This window comes from Candoia aspera, chromosome 1, assembly GCF_035149785.1.
Source record: "Candoia aspera isolate rCanAsp1 chromosome 1, rCanAsp1.hap2, whole genome shotgun sequence".
Lineage (NCBI taxonomy): Eukaryota > Metazoa > Chordata > Lepidosauria > Squamata > Boidae > Candoia > Candoia aspera.
In genome coordinates this window covers 312,593,441-312,616,846 of record NC_086153.1, presented here as the reverse complement: position 1 = coordinate 312,616,846, position 23,406 = coordinate 312,593,441, and the positions used below count along the sequence as shown (strand labels likewise).

Genomic DNA, 23,406 nt, shown 5'->3' with positions numbered 1-23,406 from the left:
TCTGCATGCAGAAAAAACAAGGTTTAAGTTGAGGGGTCCCCAGAGGGCTGGAAATATTCCTGCTGAAATCCTACAGAGCTACTGCTGGATCCACCGTATCCTCAACTATGCAACTCACTGGCCAATTTTGTTCTGCTGAGTCTCTGTTGGGTGAACTTCATAGGGTGTTGTGGAGGAAAAAAAGCAGGAGACCCCGTATAAATGCCTTGAACTCACAAAGGCAAGGCAGGATATGAGCCCAAGTAGACAAAGCTGCAATTTTTTTTCTTCTGAGAAAACAATTACATCCTCCAGGATTTAGATTGTCCTTGTCACCTATCTTTTACTGAATTTTGGAAATTATCATTGCTATTTACTATCTCCAGGATCAGAGGCAACATGCCTTTTAAACCAGTTGCTGGGGAAAACAAGAGGGAAGATGTTAATTCAGTTTGCCTTCCTCTTCTGCTGGAGACTTTCTATCTAGTTGAACATAAAAAAAACCCTAGATGATGTTTGGTCTGCATATGGTCTGGTCTGCATATGAATGAGAAAATGAGATTGCCATACGTATTGCTCATATTGCTGGAAAGCTGCTCCCAATGTTATTAGCCTGAGGTAATATGGTCAGCCCACTTTGTTTACCTATTTTACCTATAAATTAAATGTTCGAAAGCACAATGTTTTTACACAACATTTTTGCCTCATTGTATGTTCTTCATATTCTACATATTGTGAGATTTTGTAAAGCAAATGCCCAATGTGTAATTCAATGCATGTTCTCTCATAATTAAACTAATGGGGAAAGCTGAAATTATCCACTATGTGATAATTACTGTATGGTATACAGATTCTGTTTAATAAGTTTTTATGAACTGTTTAATAATTTTTTCCAGTTAGAACAATTCAATAAAAGTTGTTGGATTTGTTGATTAAACTTGTTATGAGAACCTTCAAAAACAAGGCTCCCAGATCTTAATGAGCACATTTTCACAGACATACAAAAACCCACCCCATAGCTATGCCCAGTTTGCAAACACGGGTATACTCCATTAGATAGATTTTCACAGTTTTCGAAGTGTGAAGTCATTCTTCTCTACTCTGCATGGGTCAGACTGCCTCTAAAATACTGTGTCCAGTTCTGGGCACCACACTGTAAGAAAGGTATTGGCAAACTGGAGTACATCCAGAGAAGAGGAACTAAAATGATAAGGAATCTGGAAGAAAAAATTTGTAAGGTTGGAGATATTTGGTATCATTATCCTGGAGAAGAGAAGATTGTGGAGAGATATGATAACTGTCTTCAAGTATTCGAAGGGCTGTCATGTGGAAGACAGCCTACAATCCTACAGTCTACAGAGTCTTTCTGCAGTTGGACAGCCTTTACAAATCAAACAATCAACAAACAAACAAGTAAATAAATTGTGCAGTACTGTTCACAAGAAAACAGTGGGTTTAAATTACAAAGAATATGATTTTGTCTGGATATCAAAATACATTTCTTAAAGATAAGAGCTGTTAAACAATAGGATAGACTGCCTTGGGAAGTGTGGACTCCCCTTCATTCAAGGTGTTTAAACACAGGCTGGATAGCCATCCATTGGGGATGCTGTAATAGTGGGTTCTTACACTGGGCAGATCACTTCTAACCCTCACATCCTATGATTTTATAAATATCAAATCATCTTCCTACATTCAAATGTAGTGTGTCAACATCAACTGAAACATGTATATATTTAGACGGCAAGAGACTACTACATCTTAAAGCTATAAAATGTAGTAGAAAGGTTTTCATGGAAAAAAAAATCACATCCAGAAGGGCCTGAGAAAGATTTCTAACAGATGTTAACTTACTTATAAAAATAAATGTCTTGATAAAATAGTGTATGCTTGTTTTCAAAGGTAAAATAAACATTCTGAAATAATTAAAATGTATTTTATATAGTGTAAGAAAATACTGTGTTACTATCACAATGTTAAGGACTAATTTCAGTTCATATTACAAAGTTAGTTTTGAAATATATTATGTTCTCCCAGTTCCATATACAAAACCCAGAAGGTGGCTAAAGATCATTTAATCAAATACAAATATAAACAACTAATTAAGTGGTTCTTCACTATATACAGAAATAAAATGTGGAAATCAGCAAATGCAGATCCATGTAAAGCTATCTGAGTACCACTGTAAGAAAGACTGCACAGTATTTTTCTTTTAAAAGGATAACATTATAAAGCTTAACATCATTATCAAGATTTTAATGTTATAAAAGTCTTTATCAGGATTATGCAGTTAAAAAGATTCAGAAAAAGTGCTTCTGATCTTGTGTGAGCATAGCATCTATTAGTTAAGGCAGCCCAACATTTTACAGATTTCTGAATGACCCTGAAAAAAAGGTAGTCTACTTCAATAAACGGCAGAGAAATACTGCACTCACTTGAGGTCTGAAGCATCTTTTTAATCATTTTCAAAATGTGCATATTGGAGGGTACAGGTAGTCCTCCTTTAGTGACAGCAATTGGTTCCAGAGACTTGGTTGTTAAGTGAAGTGGTTACTAAGAGAAAATCACGTGACTGTGTTTACAATTTTACTTCAGCTTTTCTTTGCTTCTTGCTACTTCCTTCACTTGAACTGTTTTTTTTTCCTCTTTCTCTTTGAGGACATTTTGATATCGGGTAAATAAGCAAGTGAAAATAAGAGCAGGTTATAGATGTGTTGCCATTGAACTGTCCGTCGACGCTTAATTTAGAATTTGCAGGATACCAAAGAATGAGAACATTAAGGGAGATGCCAGGATGGTATAAATCTTGACAAATGTTTATTAAGAAATTGTCCCTGAATATACTTACAGCTTCAGAAGGATGAGACACCAAAAAGGCCAGGTGAGCCCAAACAGCAGGGAAGTTTCCAGAACTCGACTCACGAGGAGGGTGGGTAAAAAGCAAATCTTATAGCCCTTTTCCCCCACTCCCCTGCCCTTTGGAGTGCTCATCCAGGCACTGGGATAATTAGCAAGAAGGAAATTAATTCTTGCATTTACATTCATTGGAGAGGAAGGGATTACAAGAGAGTAAGCAGGCACACAGTGGGGAATACATTTTCAAAGGAATGTACTACCACTGGCCTAGGCAAAAGAAAGCCTTTAGTGTGAAATTGATTAGGGTCTTGTCAGTTTCAGGCAGCAAGGCCTGAGGGACCTAATGAACTAATTAAGGTCACAGAGCTGAGCTTGTTAAGGACTACCTGCATGTGCTATACATGCATCATACACCTAAGAGCTCTAGGTGTGATGAGGACTTGGTGGGAATTTGTAAGAGGGTTGGGACAGGAATGGTAGAATATTATGTTAGAAGCAAATCAATAGCAATCTAAATGGTAAAAATATTATGCTTAAAATATTACTTTAACTTCATAAAAACAATTTTTATAAAAACCACTGTTTCAAGAATGCTAAGCATATTTCATCACAAGTATTATTTTTGGAAGTAATTTGATGTGCAGGATACTTTCCTTTTTAGTATTTTACTATGTTTAGGCTGCAGTTTCATATTCATTTAGGTAAGCATGCACAGGCCTTGTATTATCTTTGGCTTTTTTTAAAGCAAGGAAGTTTATAAACATAATGGGGCTGAAAGCTTCATTAAATGGAAGCATGAAAATTAAGTCTTGGAGTGTTGGTCCCTGTTTGAAGACAGGTAGCATGTTTCTCTGCATAGGTTTTTTATTCCGCTTAGAAATATGTACATATTAACAAGCTTTAAAGTTGGAACAGTCAAAAGGCTTGAAGTCAAGGTCCAACATTTAATTAATGCAAAATGATTGGAAACGACATGCTGGCTGAAAAGAGAGTTTCCAAGAATAGGTGGCACCACTGTTCCACATTCCTTCAAGATACAAACAGTCTCTCATATTCATATTCATTCAATGCGAATTTCAAAGGGTCAGCATCTTCAGAACAAAGCAACCTCTCCCTCTTCCCATTCAATTCTCAGGAATAAGTCTTTTATCCCTTCTCTCCCCCCATCCTTTTCACTTTCTCTTTATAGGCATTCCCTCCAGCCCATGATTTTTTGCCCACCTCCAGGCTATCCTCATTTAGTATCTTCCTTTTCTTTTTCCACATGAAGACATACATGAGCTGGAAGGCTCTGACCAACAGCTAGTGCAGTGTTCCTAAACATGACGTCCTGCTGTAAATGTCACATTCTGTGGTTTGCGTCTTTGATTTCCTGTATCTATTTGCCTGCCATTTTCTTCTTTAAAGTGGCTGGTTGATTGCTATAGAAAGGCAAGAGATCACCAAAAGGAGAATCTAATACAGGAAAATTGCAGTTATATACTTCTGATTTAAAGCATACTTTTTTTCTGCATGACTCTTATTTAATTAGACTTTCTAGGGAGCTCTTACTCCATGTCCAACCACCAGAACAAGCACGTATATAGGTACACAACAGAGAGCCTGTTCATTCAGGCTGTGAAATTCTTTGCTGCAGGGAGGGTTTGTTTGGTCCTGTTCTGCTCACCATTTAGACATAGAGTAAATTTTGAATTATTTCAATGTGCCCTTGTCTACTCTAAGACTAGATTTCTGTACTGTCTCCCAGGGATGTTGTATTTCCACTGTTTCTTTCCACTTGGGAATCCTTTAAAAACTAAAGGAATTTCACTATTCCAGTGTACAATCCATACTTTTACAATTTCCATCTCCCTTAAATTGCAGTCTATCCATGGACAACCTCAGACTTATGGAGAATTAGCAAGGGATAGCAATTCTTGAAGAACTACATCAGTCTAATCCAATCTGTAGCACATACGACTGCATCAGTCAGGGACTTCACACAACCTTAATAATGGAGAACTAATATTATAACCTAAATTTAATACTAGCTGGATTCATAGTGTTAAGCCAGATTTTTAAATCATAGTTTGTTGAATAAGCCATAGTCTGAGTCATACATAATGTTAAACCACATTGTGCTAAGCTATAAAAGCTATAAAACTATTACAGCTTAGCATGATATAAAAATCCAGCCATTATCTGCCTTTCACTGGTCAAAATTTAACTTATGCTTATGCTTCTTGAAAATGGAGACAGCAAGTCAAAATAATATCCCTCATATTTCAGTTTATACTCTCATTTGAGACAGGGAAAATATGCAGAAATACGAGTTATCTTCCTAAGTATGCTACATTATAAATTAAATTTCACTATGTTTATCAATGATAGAATATCATTGACTCTTAAAAACAGTTCACCTTGTTTAAAAAACATAACTGAACAAAGCAAATATTGCCAAGGTATTAGCAGTCTTGAAAGCCACAGAACCAAAAATATACACCTTAAATACTTTTTTAGAATGTTAATTGTTAAATTAGAAGTTCCTTGAAATGTTGTTCAAGTTTTGTGTATTCTTCCAGATAACAACATTTAACTGAGCAATGACAGAACTCCATGAGGAACATAGAAATGAGAGAGCTCAGTGTTTCACAGTGTCATGTATACTGAGAGTTTTATCAAAATGTTCCTTTTAGAAAGCGCACATCCTTTTTGTCTCCACCACTTCCCAGTTATTTTTTCATCTAGATTAAAGAGAGTGTTGATGCACATGCAACGCAGGCTTTCTAGCAAAAAGGAGTTAAACAGGCTATCAATCATTTGCATGTCACATGCAGCTATTCTAATCAAAACACACCAGATAACTCAGCTTACCACTCTGTTGTTAGCCTATACATAAAAAGGCTAAAATAAAGGGCCAAATCAACATATGCTCTCATGTACATGAGGCATAACTTAATGGCCGCCTACCTTGAAACAGACCTCTATGAAAGGTGTGTCCATTTTTCATGTCCTGAATTGAAAAAAAAGTGAGCTGAACTTTGAAGGGTGTACAACACACATTTTAGAGCCAGGTGATTACATTCATTTTTAAGGTAAAACCAATCCTAAAATACTCTTTAATAATTAAACTTTCTTAAAAATTGATTTAACAAGATTTTATAATGTAGGTGATATATGTCCATTATTCAATGTGCAAAATTGGTGTTAACTAGTCGCAGTTCCATCAAATTATGTTTAAAAAAACCTTGCACAGTAAATTTTTGGATTATCTATCAATGCTAGCAATTAGAGGAAAGCGGGTTCTAGTCCATTTCATTTAAATATAAATATTTTGTTATCACAACTGGACTGCAGAAAAGTTAAATGACGGTAGTATCAAGTTTTGAAATAAAGTAAGACATCTGCATTTGTCAAGTAATAAATTCTATAACGATCCTAATACATACAGTCCAATGGAGAGCATTTTAAGACTCAATTCAACCAAATATGGCATAACTTGGGGCAAATTATATTCTCTGTACCCATTCCCCAAATACAGAGTAGGATTAATCGTAACCCAGATCCAGGATATTTGCAAAAGAAACAAGATTTATGAAAATATTTCGCACATTTTGTTTATTTATTTACTTATTTTTCAAATTTTGCCACTGCCCATCTCCCCTGAAGAGAGGGATTCTGGGCGGTTTACGATAAAACTAAAGCTAACTAACTAATATTAGCTGAGAAGAATCCACACATTTTCTTCCTTTGTTATTCACTGACCTCTATCTCTTTCAAATAAACTATCTGAGATATTAAGGTTTCTATCTTTAAAACTGAAGGCCACATGTACTCTTCAAGCATTACAGAAACATGAAGAAATGAAAACTGAGTTTAGGTTCAACAGACCAATAGCATCCCACAAGATAATATTAATTACAGCCACAGGAGGGAAATCAAACCTATTTTCTGATTTTAACTGAACATACATACAATTTGAAGATACTAAAACCATACAGAGAAAACACAAAACAGTGATATACTGCAAACACCTCACAGTACCTATGATGTTGTATATACTCCATAGTTTTGCTTCTTTCCCCAGTTTTTATCTTCTGACCAAAGCTTGTTTTTTTAAAAGGACATCAACAACCATGCCCAGAAACCATTATTATTTTTACTCAGCAAATATGACTTAAGGGCCAAATGTTATACCCATTGAACAGCACAATGAAGTTTATAGTTATCAAGAAGCAGCACCACAGTAGTTCAAGCATTACATCAGTAATAGAGTGATGTCCACATTAAAAATCACGAAAGCAGTTTCAAAATCATGAAAGCAGTTGTGAACATATGATGTAGCAAAAAGCAAGCAAGGGAACTCCTGTTGTGTGAGCAAAAGTTCACTTGAACAAAGTTAGGTGCACCTTACAATGGGATCTGCAGGTGCCTTGTCAAAGGGGGTTCATTCAGGGTATAGTACTGGTATAGTATATCACAAGGCAAGAATATTCCAGCACATTAGGTTCATTCAAGATAAAATCCCATTATTACAAATATTTAAAATGAAAAATAAAGCAAAACAACCAGACTTTGCATTATTAATTTATTAATTTTGAAAACAGGCAATTATTATAGTTCATTCTCAAATGTTCGCTTTTCACTTTGGCAAGTAGTAGAAATTAATGCCTTAAAAACTACACAAAGTGCCTCCGCTAGATCTTATTTAATTCTCCTCTTCTCATTGTTTGGAAAGATCCCATGACTGGCTGCCCAATATATAAAAGCTTTTTAATCCTATTAATGGCACCTGTGTATTTCAAACATACTATGCCAGCATAGCATGGATTCAGGAAGCATAATTCTATGCATGAAATTGCAAGTGACTAGTCTCTTAGCATATGCATATCAAACCCTTCCTGAAAATAGAGCTAATTATAAAATAGGATGTAATACCATTAGATCATATGCTATTTCTAGTCAAGTGCCATATTCTCTCTTTCATATTTATTTGCTACTACTGATTTCTGCACTTTCCTAACTAGAACGTAGCCAGCTACAAACCTAGATTTCAAATCCAGATCAGCATTAGTTATTAAGGCACATGGTGAAATTCATTTCAAACGACGAACAGAGATTATGTTTCTCCCGCAGTATACTTAGGAATGTAGAGTCCCCCTTCGGGGGAGATGGGCAGTGACAGATATTTGAAATATAAATAAATAAATAAAATGTGAAGGCCCAGAAAACAACACTGAAAGAATTGGGGGGGGGGGGGGGGGACATTTGAATTAAAAAAAAAAAAAATCTTTTTGAGGGGATGCTAAAAAGCTCTCCAATAAAATACTTTCTCTTTTGGAATGAGTGAAATGTTTTTATGACATGTGTTTATGTGCTCAAAATGTAGAGTATAAGTATTCAACATAAGATATCCTACTGTATTCAAGAATAGTTCCTGTATTATATTGTTGAGCTCTCTTTTCAATACTATTGTAAAATTTAAATAAGGTAGAGATAATTGTTGAAACAATATGCTTATTTTGTTTCCTACTAGATTTGTATCTTTATTTTCAAGTTTTTTCCTCCTATTTCCCAGATATGTGTTGTTGTTTTAGATAGGATCTGCCTATTTACAGCATTTTTGCACTCTCCTGTAGTCATAATTTACTACGATACTTTTGAGTATATAGTCAGGATTGCACTGACTATATATTCCACTTATCAGACTGTTTTATTTCTATGAACACATGCATATGGTTTAAAAAAAAAAATTAATACCTAAGCTGCCTTGCAAGTTTTAACCACAGTGACCTAAACGTATTCAAGTAACGCTGTTCTGTACATTATTATATTAAATATTACGTAACCAATGATTTTATACTGTTGAAACAATAAACTTCAGATTCCATAGATACAGTATATATTTTCCATTTCCCAGTGGTTCAGTTTGGGGAGAAACCTTTTATCTATAGACTAAAACTTTCTAGAAATTTTACATCCACACTACATCTTATTTTAAACAAGCTAAGGATTAATTTCTCTGTATTCTTCAGAAGAATAGGCACTGCTATTCCATGAAGTAGCGAGATTTTTAAACATAGGGCTGTTAGCATTCTGCAAAACATAATCTCCAGGGTCTTTGGGGAGATGGAATCAAAGTTGAACTGATTAAAACTCAGTAATTCTTGTGAAGAGGAATGTACTTAATATTTAAGGGCTATACCATGGGCCAAAAGTCTTCTAAAATAGAAAAACATAGTAAAAACTACTCATAAATAGAAAAACATGAACACGAAGCATTTCTAAAAGCCAAACTAATAATCATAAAATTATTCATAAGCAAGGATATAGCAAGTAATGCTCTGCTATATGTAGGAATTTTAGGTAATTTGAGAATTTTGCATATTCTAAAATACAAATATTCCTATTAAAAAAGACTTGATGGCACATAATCAATCAAAAAATGCATTCATAGTTTCCTCCATATCAAAAAGGGAGAATTTGATTATGTGTTCTACTCTCAAGTTCAAAGCCTGCATATGCTCCAAAACTCTACAGGCTCACACTAAACTGCTTGTGTGGTTTTGGTTCTTTAAATTTAAGCCCTTGATGAGCAGACCCAAATAAATTCTCAACTATTTTTTTCCGGACATTTTCACAGCATAATGTTATCTTATGAATTTTGGAACATAATCTGCTGTTTGCCCTAAGGCTATAATCTAGAAGGCCATCTGGTAAGCTACATATGCAGCAGGATCCTTGTGTTTTCTTGCCATACTTCCTCAGCAGCAGTTTATGAACAACCTGGCTAGTTGCTCTTGAAACTATGAGAATTCAAGAAATGCTCTGTGATGCAGTGTGAAGATCTGTTCTTTGAGGGGAAAAGGTCAGAAGGTCTGCCGTGAGAGCTTAAAGGAATCCGCAAAAACACATAGTTAAGCCATTGCCAATCTTTCTATTACCAACATTTATTTATTTCAATTTATGTCTGCCTGTTTTCCCAAAATGACGCTGGGTGGTGAACAGGTTAAAAACATCAGTGAAATAATGAAAAATAGAGATCTAAACATAACACAAATAAGCAACCAAGGAAAAGATGATCCCTAATAAATTAATATCTCACAGGCCCTAACCCCTCGAACCCCACCCTTGGGATCCCCACATGCATCTAAGACAAGAATCAGTGAAAAAAAATTGCAAATACCTTTTAAAGCTGGCAGTTTTTGAAGTTCTCTATTACTCGTAATACTAAATTTTGAAGAACTCTGCCGTTTTTCTTTCTTTGCTACTGCTTGTGTAGAGGTTACTTTGGTTTTAGATAACTGTGTTGTAGGTGATACGGTGTTCGATTTTTTGCATGAGACCTGTTTTTAAAAAGCAAAGCATCATTAGACTTCTTAAAAAAATGTTAAGTAGGCAACGACAGATTTCGCTTTTAATCCCACGCTGCAAGCTTTGTTGAGTGTGTGTGTGTGTGTGGAGTCAGTTTTTGACTCCTGGTGACTGCATAGACTAGTCCCTGCAGTTTTCTTGGCAAGGTTTTTTAGAAATGGTTTGCCATTGCCTCCTTCCTACGGCTGAGAGAGAATGACTGGCTCAAGGTCATTCAGCAGGCTTTGTGCCTAAGACTAAAAGGGAATGGTACACATTGATAGGAAATACACTGAGGAAGTGTTAATGTAAAGTAACAACTGCAATATTCTCATCAAAATCCATAAGATAAAAGCTCTTGAAAAATGTACTGATGCTCACTGTTCATTTTCGTCTAGAAAGCTGTTACATATATTTTATGATGATTCTATGTTTTGCAAATAGAGAAAGTTTAAAGAAAGCCAATCAGCACTACAAAACAAACCTTCACACAAGTTTGGGTATTAAACGTCTACAAATTGCTTTTAATATATTTTGATTTCTTTTTCCCTTTTATTCAAATTTTTAAAAACAGACAAGAAAGTTACCAAAGTTGCTGGAAGTGTGTAACATTTACAGTATCTGGCTCAATGAGCTTGAAAAAAAGTTACAACTTTAGAGGAAGGCAAAAATTATGGTTGCACAGAAAACTACAAGAACTTGGTTTGCTGTTCATGCAAGATTCCAACATTAGTTTTCCAAGCTTTTTGTTTAGAAATAGATCTTACAGCATTAAGTCAATAACACCTAACATTCCTAATTCCAGACAGAATAACACTCTTTTCCGCTATCTTGAAACTCATGATAATAGTCATGTTCAGGCCTTTATTTATAATATGGAGACAGATACTGTCACCTATGTATCATATACACAACTGAAAGTACATATTTGCATCTTTCTCTTTTGAATGAAAATGTGTAGATTAGTTTAATAGTCAAAAGTTGAACTGCACTAACAGAAATCATTGCCACTGCTTTGCAATACTTCCCTGGGACAACCTGCACAGAACTTCTACAGTATCACAAGATGTGTCTACTACTGAAGGGGAAAATCAGATGAAATCACAGGACATTCCTTCTCTACCCCTCCCAAAGTGAAGGCTCTTGCCTTCATTACATTCCTTTGGATTAAGAATGTATTTTATCATTTCTAAAAGACAACCCTTAACTTTCAGAGTAGCCTTTTGATGTGCTATTTAAATTGCGCAATTTTTCTTTCTATAGATATTATTTTCTCATTAATAAGTCAGAAGTGTTGGAATTTCTAGCAGTGCAATTGGACCCAGTGCCAACAGACACTTCCCCTGCTGCTAACCAGCCTCTAGAATAATCTCCCCCCCCCAGTAATATCTTTAGACCTTGAACAAAATACATTTGGCTATAACATTATTGTGCAGATCCCAAACTACCAGTCTGTGTTTTATAATTCAGATTCCATCTCTGCCGTATGATTAGTTTTTGTTTTTATATTTTCGTTAAATCTCATCAACCTGCCTTATGGAAAAATGGCTATTTTGTGACTGGCCATGCCTTCCATGGCAACCATTTTGGAAGAGTGCCCAGAGCATACTCTCAAAAGCCCCAGTGATTCAAAGAGGACTAGGATCCCTGCATTACTGTACTTACTTCAAAAACTATGACTCTATTGTCATAAGTATGCCTAGGTAGCCCTCTGGCCGCAAAACTGTTTGATTCATCTCCAATAGAGGCAACTAGATTTACAGTACATTAAATTTTGGCATAGTTGATCACCTATATAGACAACTGTAACTGTTGTGTAAAAAATGAATTCCATATTCTGAAACTGCAATTCTTTCTAGCTTTGTACACAATATTATTGCAAGCTACAGAACAAAGTACTGAGATAATACTACTTTTTCAATGTTGATTTTTCTTTCATACATGCTCAAGAAAGGAATACCTTAAGGAAATTGCTGGGAAAAATTACTTATTCCCAAAACCATTTCCTCTTTCCTAATCTTCAACCATTTGAGCAAAGGTATTTCACATGAGTTTATAACTAGAAACTATCACTACTTAAATTCTAATTTAAAGACTGAGGGTATGTGTCTATTTCTAAGAAACAAACTACAGATACCGATCATTCACAGTCTAATTCTTTAAAATATTTATTTCCATAACTGAAGGTTACATCTACAAAAATGTAAAAATCTACATAAGGCCGCTGGGTGAGGTGATCTGACAGTTTGAGGTGAGGTAGCATCAGTATGCTGATGATACCCGGCTTTATATCTCCACCTGGAGCTGCCTGAGTGATGCCGTGGATGTCCTGCCCCAGTGCCTGGAGGCTGTAGGGGTCTGGATGGGGTGCAGTGGGCTTCGGCTAAACCCAAGCAAGACTGAGTGGCTTTGGTGCTTGGGCCTTCTGGTGTCAAGGTTTTTCCACTTCTGGTCCTGGATGGAGTGGTACTGCCTCAGAGGGACCAGATGCGCAATCTGGGAGTCCTCTTGGACTCAAGGCTCATGCTGGAAAAGCAGGTGGTAGCCATGGCTAAGAGGGCCTTTGCACACCTTCATGTTTAAAATGCTTCATTTAAAAAACATGTAAATGCTCAATATCTACCAAATGTTAAATCTCACAATATTTTAGCATTTGTGCACAAGATCTCAATGGTGTGTTTGGCAGTTTAGATGGGAAGGTAGTCTGCATTTTTTGGGAAGTAATCTATCATAAATAATTAGGCAATAGCCTCTTACGTATGAATCTCTCTTGCTTTATTACCAGCTTCTTCTTAATAAACCTACTGCAAGGGAAGAAAGATTGCAGACAATAAGGACCTAAGCAATTTCTCAGCCAAGCCAGAAGACAATAATACTTTTATATTTTGTGTAAGCTAAAATTGGGCACGTCTGTTACTGAAAGTAGCTGGAATTTCCAGACAGCTGCTTAGCTGAAATCCACCTGCTGATGCATCCAGAGGCAAAAGGAAAGATTGAGGCTGCCAAGATATGTATGTCATTAGTCTGTGGAATATCAGAACTATGAACCAAGGCAGATGCTGTCAGAACAAAAATGTCAAGACAGAACATTGGCATTCTGGGAATCAGTGAAGTGAAAGGGACTGGAACGGGTCAATTCACATTGGAGGAACCCAGATTTTCTCTGGACAAGAAAGTCAATGAAGAAATGGAGCAGCATCATTATTAACAAAAGAGTGTCAAAGTCAGTGCTTGGAGACAACTGCCAAAATGATAGAATGATCTCAGTTTGAGTTTAAAGCAAGCCAATCAATGATATGGAGATCCAAGTCTATGGTCCAATGATAGATGCAGAGAAAAAGAAAGTTAACCATTCTATAACACCTTGTCAACTCCCCCTAAAGATATTATACTAGTTTTAAGAGACTATTATGCTAAAGTCAGAAATAAAATAGCATCCACTATTTATATTCCCACTATAATGGGAAGATCTGGCCTTAGTGTACAAAGTGAAGCAGAACACTAACAGAGTTCTGCTAAAAGAAATCAGTGTTTAAAGCATACACTTTCTTCCAACGATGACCTTATATATGGACACGATCAGATAGACAACTCTGAAATCAAACTGGCTACATACTTTGCAAGCAATTAAAAATATTTATATTCATACAATAAAATAAAAATATTATTTTTTGGACTATTTCAGACAAGGTCTGGGATTGCAAAAATGACAACCCTCATTTCATGAAGTGACAACTAAAATCGTCACTGGAAGTATGCAGGAACTTTGCTGATCAACGATGAAGTGTAAAACCAGGACAGAAGTAGCTGCTCAACTGCTACCAAAAACTGCAGCCATGTATCTCCTCTGCTCTGACAGAAATATAAAATGTATAGTGCAACACGTGAGTTTCCTCATCCCAGCTTTACTTATTTACTTAGATATGATGTCTTATATTTTGTTATATTAGATATTGCTGAGAAAAGGAAAATGATAGAGTTACTGCTATCAGGTTTACATCCTATCATATGTAGTTCCAACCCCCCAAAAAACCTGAGTTGCAGGTTTGGCTATTAAATCTACTTTTGTTCTGACCTCACCTTATATAACTGTGTGCATGATGTCTGAAATAGTTTTTCACTACTGCACTTTCCATTAAATATTCTAAAAAACTGATATAAAAATTGAAGTATAGTGATAGTTTATATAGGTACCTATAAATAAAATACTTGTGGGTTACTGCTACTTGTATTCTTTCTGTTCTTTGAATTGAGGACAATCTCTAGTCTTTACAATCTGGCATTTTTCACAAGCAATTGGAAAAAAATAACAACATATGCTAGTACATTTCCAGACAGATAGGTTTAAGATTACATTTACAAAAATTAGACATAATTAAATAAGGTAGAATCACAGCATGTCACAGAACCTGGCTACACCTAGGCTGATCTTGAAAAAAATAAGCAGGGTCAGCCCCGGTTAGTAATTGAATGGAAGATCATCAGGAAGTCCCAGGGATCTAAATTAGATGGTAAAATCAGAAAAAAGGTCCCAGAAGTTGACAATCAAAAACTCTTTTCATATTATGCTATGAAAAACAACATGTATAAATACTGTATCCATATAGTCACAAGGAGTCAAGGGAGACTTTTTGTATAGGATAGAAAACTGCATTCGGGGGAGAGGTGTTGGTGACAGCACTGGAGGCAGGGTAAAATGGACCATGGAACAATACAACCCCTATTGCCATACAGAGACTTACTATATGTCTTTGCATGCCTCAGGCATTATAATCAACTGAATGCTTATATTCTTTAGCACATACAGATGATCACACACATACGACTGATTGATGTTTCTGCATAGAAGTATGCATGTCAGTACTTTAACTACAGGATTTGCTGCCATCATATGTGGTAGAACTTATAATTAGATCAGGAGATTCTGAACCTTTCAATATGAACATCACCACTACATGATAAATGAATCAACAGATTAATAAATATAGCTGCTATGACTGATGGGTTGGTTTTGACAAACGGCTAGATGGGGCACATAGCCATGTTTGAAAAGCTGCTCCAGGTTTTGCTCCTTGCTTTGCCTATGCAAGTCCACTGCAGGCTTGGCCAGGCAAAGCAGGGATGAATTTTGACCAAGTTCCCACTCTGTCTGCACAAGCCTTGCACAGGCAAACTTGACTGCTATCAAAACTCACTCAAGGCTCTGCTCTCTATCAGTGGCATCTGTGGAGAGTATCAAAAAGTCAACATTGTGGCTAAGAGTAAATGAGCAAAGCCCCACACCTTTGTATGTGAGGTCATCGTCTTTACTTTCTTGCCCTCCCTCTGCAGATGCCCCTGCTCTCTTACTCTGTATATGTAAATGTATTGCTGGGTTGCCCAGTCAAAGTGAGAGCCTGTGTGAGCTTGATCAGCTTAAAAAAAAAATGCAACCTCATTCTAAATTGTCTGTGACCCCTCCCCAGAATTCTGACACACATTTTGAGGACTGCTGAATTAGATGGCTTTAAAAAGGGGCCGAACAAATTCATAATGTTGCAGGCATTAATGGCTGTTATACTACTTCCTGAATCACAGCCACCATATCTAAAATTATAGCTTCTGGGGAACAACTATAAAATAGGGCCACTGCTTGTGATTAGAAGTGTGTGGCATTTAGATTTGAAGCAGGCAAAGGTGCTTTGGATTCGGTGCAGATACCCTTGCTATACCTCTTGGCAACTTCTTAAAGGAGCTGTGCCTTTTCCTGAGCTCAGGAAAACAAGTATCCAAATTTTGCACACCACTACTTCGCAAATGCTTCTGGCTAATCACAAGGTCTCACACAATACTACAGTAGATGGGCCCTTTGCCTGATCCAGCAGAAGTTCTCTTTTAATTACACCATTCAGTTCTACTGTCCGAAGCACATCTATGCATATGGTTCAATAAATTCCAATATTCTTTATCAATTAGAAACAGCATTCATTGGTCAAACTTTTGCACTGTATATCCTACAAATCTGTTACTTGGAAAAGGGTTCTTAAAATCTATCTATATACAGTGCATTCGGAAACTATTCAGACCCCCTTCACTTTTTTCAATTTTGTTATGTTGCAGCCTGCTACTACAATAGTTCTAATTCACTTTTTTTCTCATTAATCTACACTCAGTACCCCATAATGACAAACTAAAAACAGCATTTTAGAAATGCCTGTAAATTTATTAAAAAGGAAAAACTGAAAATCACATGTACGTAATATTCAGACCCTTTACTCAGTACTTTGTTGAAGCACCTTTGGCAGCAATTACAGCCTCAAGTCTTTTTCGGTATGACGCGACAAGCTTTGCATACCTGGATTGGAGGATTTTCTACCATTCTTCTTTGCAAATCCTCTCAAGCTCAATCAGGTTGGATGGGGACCGTCGGTAGACAGCCATTTTCAGCTCTCTCCAGAGATGTTCAATAGGGTTCAAGTCAGGGCTCTGGCTGGGCCACTCTAGGACATTCACAGAGTTGTCCCTAAGCTATTCCTGTGTTGTCTGGCTGTATGCTTAGGATCGTTGTCATGTTGGAAGGTGAACCTTTGGCCCAGTCTGAGGTCCTGAGCACTGTGGAACAGGTTTTCATTGAGGATATCTCTGTATTTTGCTCTATTCAGCTTTCCCTCAACCCTGACCAGTCTCCCAGTCGCTGCTGCTGAAAAACAACCCCACAGCATGATGCTGCCACCACCATGCTTCACTGTTGGGATGGCATTGGGCAGGTGATGAGCGGTGCCTGGTGTCCTCCAGACATAATGTTTAGAATTGAGGCCAAACAGTTCAATCTTGGTTTCATCAGACCAGAGAATCTTGTTCCTCACAGTCTGAGAGTCCTTCAGGTGCTGTTTTGCAAACTCCAAGCGGGCTTTCATGTGTTTTGCACTGAGGAGAGGCTTCTGTCTAGCCACTCTGCCATCAAGCCCAGATTGGTGGGGGGCTGCAGTGATGGTTGTCCTTCTGGAACTTTGTCCCATCTCCACACAGGATCTCTGGAGCTCAGTCAGAGTGACCATTGGGTTCTTGGTCGCCTCTCTTACTAAGGCTCTTCTCCCCCGATTGCTCAGTTTGGCCGGGCGACCAGTTCTTGGAAGAGTCCTGGTTGTGCCAAACTTCTCCCATTTGAGAATTGTGGAGGCCACTGTGCTCTTGGGAACCTTCAGTGCAGCAGGAATTTTTTTGTAGCCTTCCCCAGATCTGTGCCTTGCAATAATCCTGTCTCTGAGTTCTGCAGGCAGTTCCTCTGACCTCATGGCTTTTGCTCTGATACAGTATGCATTGTCAGCTGTGAGGCCTTCTATAGAGAGGTGTGTACCTTTCCAAATCATGTCCAATCAATTTAATTTACCACAGGTGGACTCCAATCAAGGTATAGAAACAGCTCAGCAACTATCAAGAGAAATGGGAGGCACCTGAGCTAAATTTCAAGTGTTGTTGTAAAGGGTCTGAATACTTATGTACATGTGATATTTCAGTTTTTCCTTTTTAATAAATTTACAGACATTTCTAAAATTGTTTTCACTTTGTCATTATGGGGTACTGAGTGTAGATTAATGAGAAAAAAAATGAATTTGAATGATTGTAGTATCAGGCTGCAACATAACAAAATTGAAAAAAGTGAAGGGGGTCTGAATAGTTTCCGAATGCACTGTATATCAAGACATAAGCTGCATTTGAGTATGCAAGTTCTCTACTTTCATAGAATTTTAATTTTAAACTGGAAAACATGTTTCTGCATTCGTATTCCCATGTACGTATCCTCCAATGTACCTCTACAAAGGACAGAATATGTACCGTTTTTAAAATGCTTATATTAGAATGTTAAACCAGCACTTGATCAACTTCTCACAATCCAGCATGTACAAATACCCTGCCAATACTAAATGGCATATTGCAATTCTTAAGCATTCAGTGGTTTTCACAAATGAATGTAACAGCTATGAAAACTAACCATAATACACAATCAGATTGCTGTGAATGCTCCAGTCTCCTTAGTTCTACTTTCCCCAGCAACAGAAAAGATTTCTCTATTCAACTTGTAAAACAACAAAGAAAATATTACCAAAAACAGGGAGAAGTTTAATGTAAGAAAACTTCACAAAAGAAAACACTGCAAAGAAACGTATATTCATCCTTACTAGCATTTGAATCTGAAGCAGAAAAACCTCTTTGGAATAGGGGTGAGCATATACACATGGGGTGAGCATATACACATCTGTCAGCACCAGCTGTATCTTTTCCTGGACTCACATGGTAGCTGTGCTATCCCAGGAAAATACACATTTATATTAAGGAGGCTCTGAAAAGGTACAACAAAGTGCTTTGAATGGGTGCGAGCACACTACTGGCTCCTTACATCAAATATCTATTTTCATGGGATTGTGTAGCTACCATATGGAACCTAGAAAAGGCACTGTTTTTTTTAAGGTGCCAACAGGTGCAGCATGCACATCTTCACCTACTTGAAACCCCCTTTTCTGCTTTGAATCCAAAACACAGCACATCTCTACTTTTTATAATATTTTTTTTCCCTACAAGGATATATGCTTTCATTTTAGAATAGAGAATCATTACCATTAATCATTTGATCCATAACGTGATAGCATTTTATTTAATTTCAATATCTATTTCATAATGTCATATACAGTTGAAATGCAGCATATTTCTAAAAATAAGTCTCCCAGCACTCATAGCATGTCTTATGAACATTAGCAGCTATCATAAACATTTCACTTTATTTCAACATGTATAACTGAAGCTAGTCTAACCAAGGCATGACTGGTAGTATGAAGAATTAGGTCCTCTTCAATGACACAGCATTTATCCTTCCTTACTGAGTGATTCTGATTTAATTAAAAGTATATTTGGCTCTCTACAGCACTAGCAAATTTAACTGAAAATTAGATAGGACCCTTTTCGCACTGAAGTTACAAGCAGAATGTGGGAGGTACAGAGCACTGTGTCATCTCCTGTTACTTGCTCGGCTAGGGCTAATTAAGGGAACTTTTAGAGTTACTGACCATTTCTTGACATTTGGCAACTTTCAGAATGATTATTTTTCCTTTTTAGTAAAGGGACCCCTGCTTAATGAGTATGATTATAGATACAACAAACTATTAAACAATGTTTTAATAGTTACAGAAATATAATCTTCCTGATCCTTTTCTTAGTATCATTAATTCTAATATTAACAAGCATATCGAAGTTAGTATTTCAGCACAAATAAAAATTCCAAGCTAAACATATATGCTCAATTTACCTATGTTTACATGCATTTATATTTATCTTGAGCAGAAATATTACTGAGAAGAATATTAAAAACATATGCCTTGAACATTTAAGGAAAGAGCTTATAAAAGGCATATTACTGAGATGGGTTTTAAATTTTATTCTCAAGATTATACAATTGAAAGATGAATGACAGTGAACAAAAAAAGCCGAAGTGCCACAGGAGTGGCATCTTCATTGTATAAGAAACACAAGGTAAGTCAATTACTGACTAGTTAAAACAGGATATCAGTTTTTAAATCAACCAGGTTACTAAAAGACATGTTTGGTAGAATTTTAATTTAATTATTAAAAAATATTTGTCACTGCAATTTGCAAGGTTAAAAGCAATTTAGAATATGAACAGGTGAATTAACTGATAATCTAGCAGTTATATCAAAATATGGTAAGACTCTAGATCCTCAATAATAAAGTTAACTGTTATACAGTAATTTTTTTTAAGCATTCAAAACACTTAAAGCATATTTAAGAATTATAATAATTCTTTCAAGTAGGTAAACCAATATTATCATTCCTAGAATCCATATATTGGGTTAGGGAAACGTGAGGAACGGTTTATTTAAAGCTATCCAGAGAATTCAGGTCAAGATGTCACAAAACAGGGGACTTCCAAACTAAATTTCCTAACTACAGTATGCACGTTTTCCTAGAGAATAAGAAATCACTTAATGTTATTACTAAACACTGAGCATCCCCATTACCACTTCCTACAAAATTAAGACCATTAAGACACATGACATCATGAATCTAATTCAGAAGGCACTGATAATTTTAAGAGTGTCTTAGTAGTGGTGCAAGAGTGCACCAATAAAGTGAAGAGAATTTCAAATCTTATACAGCATAAACATACTTTCTCCAGGATAGCACTTTTTGAAGATTTACCTCAATATCCAGATTATCTTGTACATCTTTGCTGCTTTTGCCACTTTTGCCCACTTTTGGAGGTTCCTAAAATTGACAGAGATAAGAAAATTTCAAGCAAACCATAGTATAATTTTGCTTATAAAGTCATTCTTTAGTAAACTGAAAAAACATGTGTATTATATCAAACGGAATACATAGCCTGCATTTACTTTCAAGCAAGCTGTACAGTTTTAAAACACTGTGCATGTGAGAGAAAACATGAAATAGTTTTAAAGGAGCAAAGGCAGTAGACTAAGTGAAATATCAAGGGACATGAACAAATTAATTTATAACAAATAATCCATGGCATCATTTTTATTACAATTCTGAGGATTAGTCAACATTTAGTTCTCTGTAAGGCCTAGTTAAATTTGTAATGTGGGGAGGTCATATGAGTTCAAGTCTCATACCAAGGACCTGCCATTCGTAGAACTTACAAGTTATGCCAAATGGTGAACTGTACTCTTACAATATCATAAAATGTGTTTAAAACACTTCAGAATGCAAGTGGCAACAAGAACCTGGGCCCACAGCCAATAGACAAAATTTCCCTAGATATTTTTCTTGATATATATAAGGGTAAAGGAGAGCTACAGCAAGCCAGTTGAGGCTCCACTGTATATAAAGTACTATAATAAAGGTAATAAAATACATATAATAAACATTTCCATTTCTCAGCATATATTTCATTTATTTATTTATTTTCTATCCCGCCTTTATTATTTTTATAAATAACTCAAGGTGGGGAACATACCTAATATGCCTTCCTCCTCCTATTTCTCCCACAACAACAACCCTGTGAGGTGAGTTGGGCTGTGTGTGTGTGACTGGCCCCAAGGTCAGAGATGCTATCATAGAATTCAACACTACAGGCTTAATTAACAGGAAGAGAATGTTTCCATTTCACTCAATACTAAACAATAAGAAACCAGATCTCCACCTCGTATGTGTCAGACAAAGGATACGGTCTTAATACATACACAGCCTGTTGGTATGCATAATTGAGTTAACAAGATTCACTGAGCAATTAGGTTTATTCCAAAGTACACAAGCACAGGATTGCACCATTGCTTAGAATGATGCCTGAACATTGCTTCAGCAGGAAATAGTACCTTAAATCTTAACACTTGCTCAATGACACTTTCATAAACTCGTGTCAAAGACAGAAAAATGACAAGTGAATCTGGACGTGAGTTTATTATCACAACAGCAATTTCCCTGTGTAAAACTCATTGCTTTTCACACCAGCTTGCCAGTCTGATGCAAGAAACCTCCTTCCCCCACCTAAGCATCCACAGTCTAACACATCTTCCAAAATAAACCCATCCTTCTTTCATCAGAGAACACTTAGGACGTCCAGAAACTATCCCAAACCAACCACTTGCAAAAAGGGCAGTGGTGTTAAGTTTGTTGCAGCAAAGAGTCTTGTGGTTAAAAGGACTATCAGATTTAGAGCTTAGTCGACTGTAAAAGGCAACAAGACTCTTTGTTGTTCTCCTACATAGTACAAACTCGTGCTTCTTGTTTTTTTTCACTCTTTCCAAGTTTGGAAAGGCGGGAGTGACACTAGAAATACGTGTGTATATACGCATACATGAATAGTGCCATATCAAGTACTACAGGTGGGAAGGACTCACTCCCAAGAGTAACACCTTTCACTAGTGTACGGGTTTTTTTTTTTCACCTTTTCAGACCCTGCCAGTTCCCAGTAAGTCTGGCGTCCCCCGAGCAGTATAACTCTCCCTCTGCCCCCTTGCTGTCCAGGCCCCATCGGCCTGCCTCCACCCAACCAGCTAGAACACCTCCCCCCACCCGGGCCTGCTCCTGCCTGGGACTCCGCGACCGCCGCTGCCTCTCTCAGGCCTGACCTGACTCTTCTCCTTCTTGTTTTTATTCGGCATGGCCGACCGATTGGGTGGCTGGGAGCCCGCCAGGCCGAGGAGTCGCAGCCTCCCGGGAAGGACGGTAGCTGAGGAGGAGGTGTGATGGTGGCAGTGGCGCCAGCCCCGTGGCCTCTCTGCCTTCTTTCCCTCCCTCTCCTTCTTCCTCTTCTTCAGCTGTTTCTACTCCACCGGCTGGCCGGCCAGCCAGCCAGCCGGCTCGCCCGCCCGCCTCCCGCACTTGCTTGCTAGCTGGCTGACTCCTTCCTTCAGACCCCGCGCGGGACTCGTCTCTCTTCCCCCGCCCCCTGCTCCGACTACCGGGAGCGCTGGCAGAAAGAGGAGGAGAATGTAGCCACCGCCAAGAGTCCTCTCGCCTGCCTGCTTCACGGCGGGGCTAGCTGGCCGCCCCTCCATTGGCTGGACCGTGTCACGTGATCCTAACGTTCTTTTTCCTCCTCCCACTCACACCTTCCCCCCACCACTGGCGGGCGTGGCTTAGAGACTGACGTTGACGTTTCGTCCCAGCGTGAGGCGGGTGGAAGCCGGCCGGTTCGATTCCCGCTCGTTGTGTGCCCGTCTCCTGCGTTGTCCCGGCAGGCCTCTTGCGGACGAAATCAAGCCAGAATAAAGAGGCATCTTAGCTTCCAAAAACTACTCACGAAGCTTGTGGGTGGATGTAATGCTTCTCTCTCACCGCCCGCCATATCTACCTGTGAAGTCTGGGAAACTTACCCGAAGATAAATTCGTTAGGTTTTTAAACTGTCTTTATTTTGTTGCTAAGGCCTGGCACGGCTAGTCCTTGAAAACAGACACTTACACGTTCGTTACAGGAGGATGCTGCAGGAAATACGTGGAATACAATTTACGGGTAAATTTGGTTATTACCACTAGGCCTTCATCCAGATTGCAATTTGCATTTAATAATCTAATATGCTAATTATAGCTGCAGTAAATCTTTTAAGGTATCACAGGACTCTTGCTGTTTTCCATGTAACAGCTTAGCATTGGTGGAATTTAATAAAAGTTAGCTTACCTTCTGCTTATCGGTTTCAATAGAAGAGAATACCGGGTTTTCCCAGTTTAGGATGCCTTTTAAGATGTTTCAGGCAGAAAGATGATGCCTGCATATTTTCCTATTTTTCA

General features: G+C 37.5%; 1 protein-coding gene across 3 annotated transcripts in view; it reads right to left on the bottom strand.

The window, feature by feature from the left end:
- The window catches only part of PPP2R5C (protein phosphatase 2 regulatory subunit B'gamma), a 75,829-nt gene extending 53,286 nt beyond the window's left edge, over window positions 1–22,543 (bottom strand). The window contains exons 1-3 of one of the 3 annotated variants that reach the window (XM_063290331.1): window positions 22,248–22,543; window positions 20,359–20,424; window positions 10,001–10,160 (exon numbers count right to left, since the gene is read on the bottom strand). In XM_063290331.1, coding sequence (XP_063146401.1) covers window positions 10,001–10,160; window positions 20,359–20,424; window positions 22,248–22,280 — 259 coding nt within the window. In that variant the 5' untranslated portion in view covers window positions 22,281–22,543. The remainder of the gene's footprint in view (window positions 1–10,000; window positions 10,161–20,358; window positions 20,425–22,247) is intronic. The other 2 variants (XM_063290329.1, XM_063290330.1) reach the window with 2 other exon arrangements.
- Window positions 22,544–23,406: the final 863 nt, after the last annotated feature.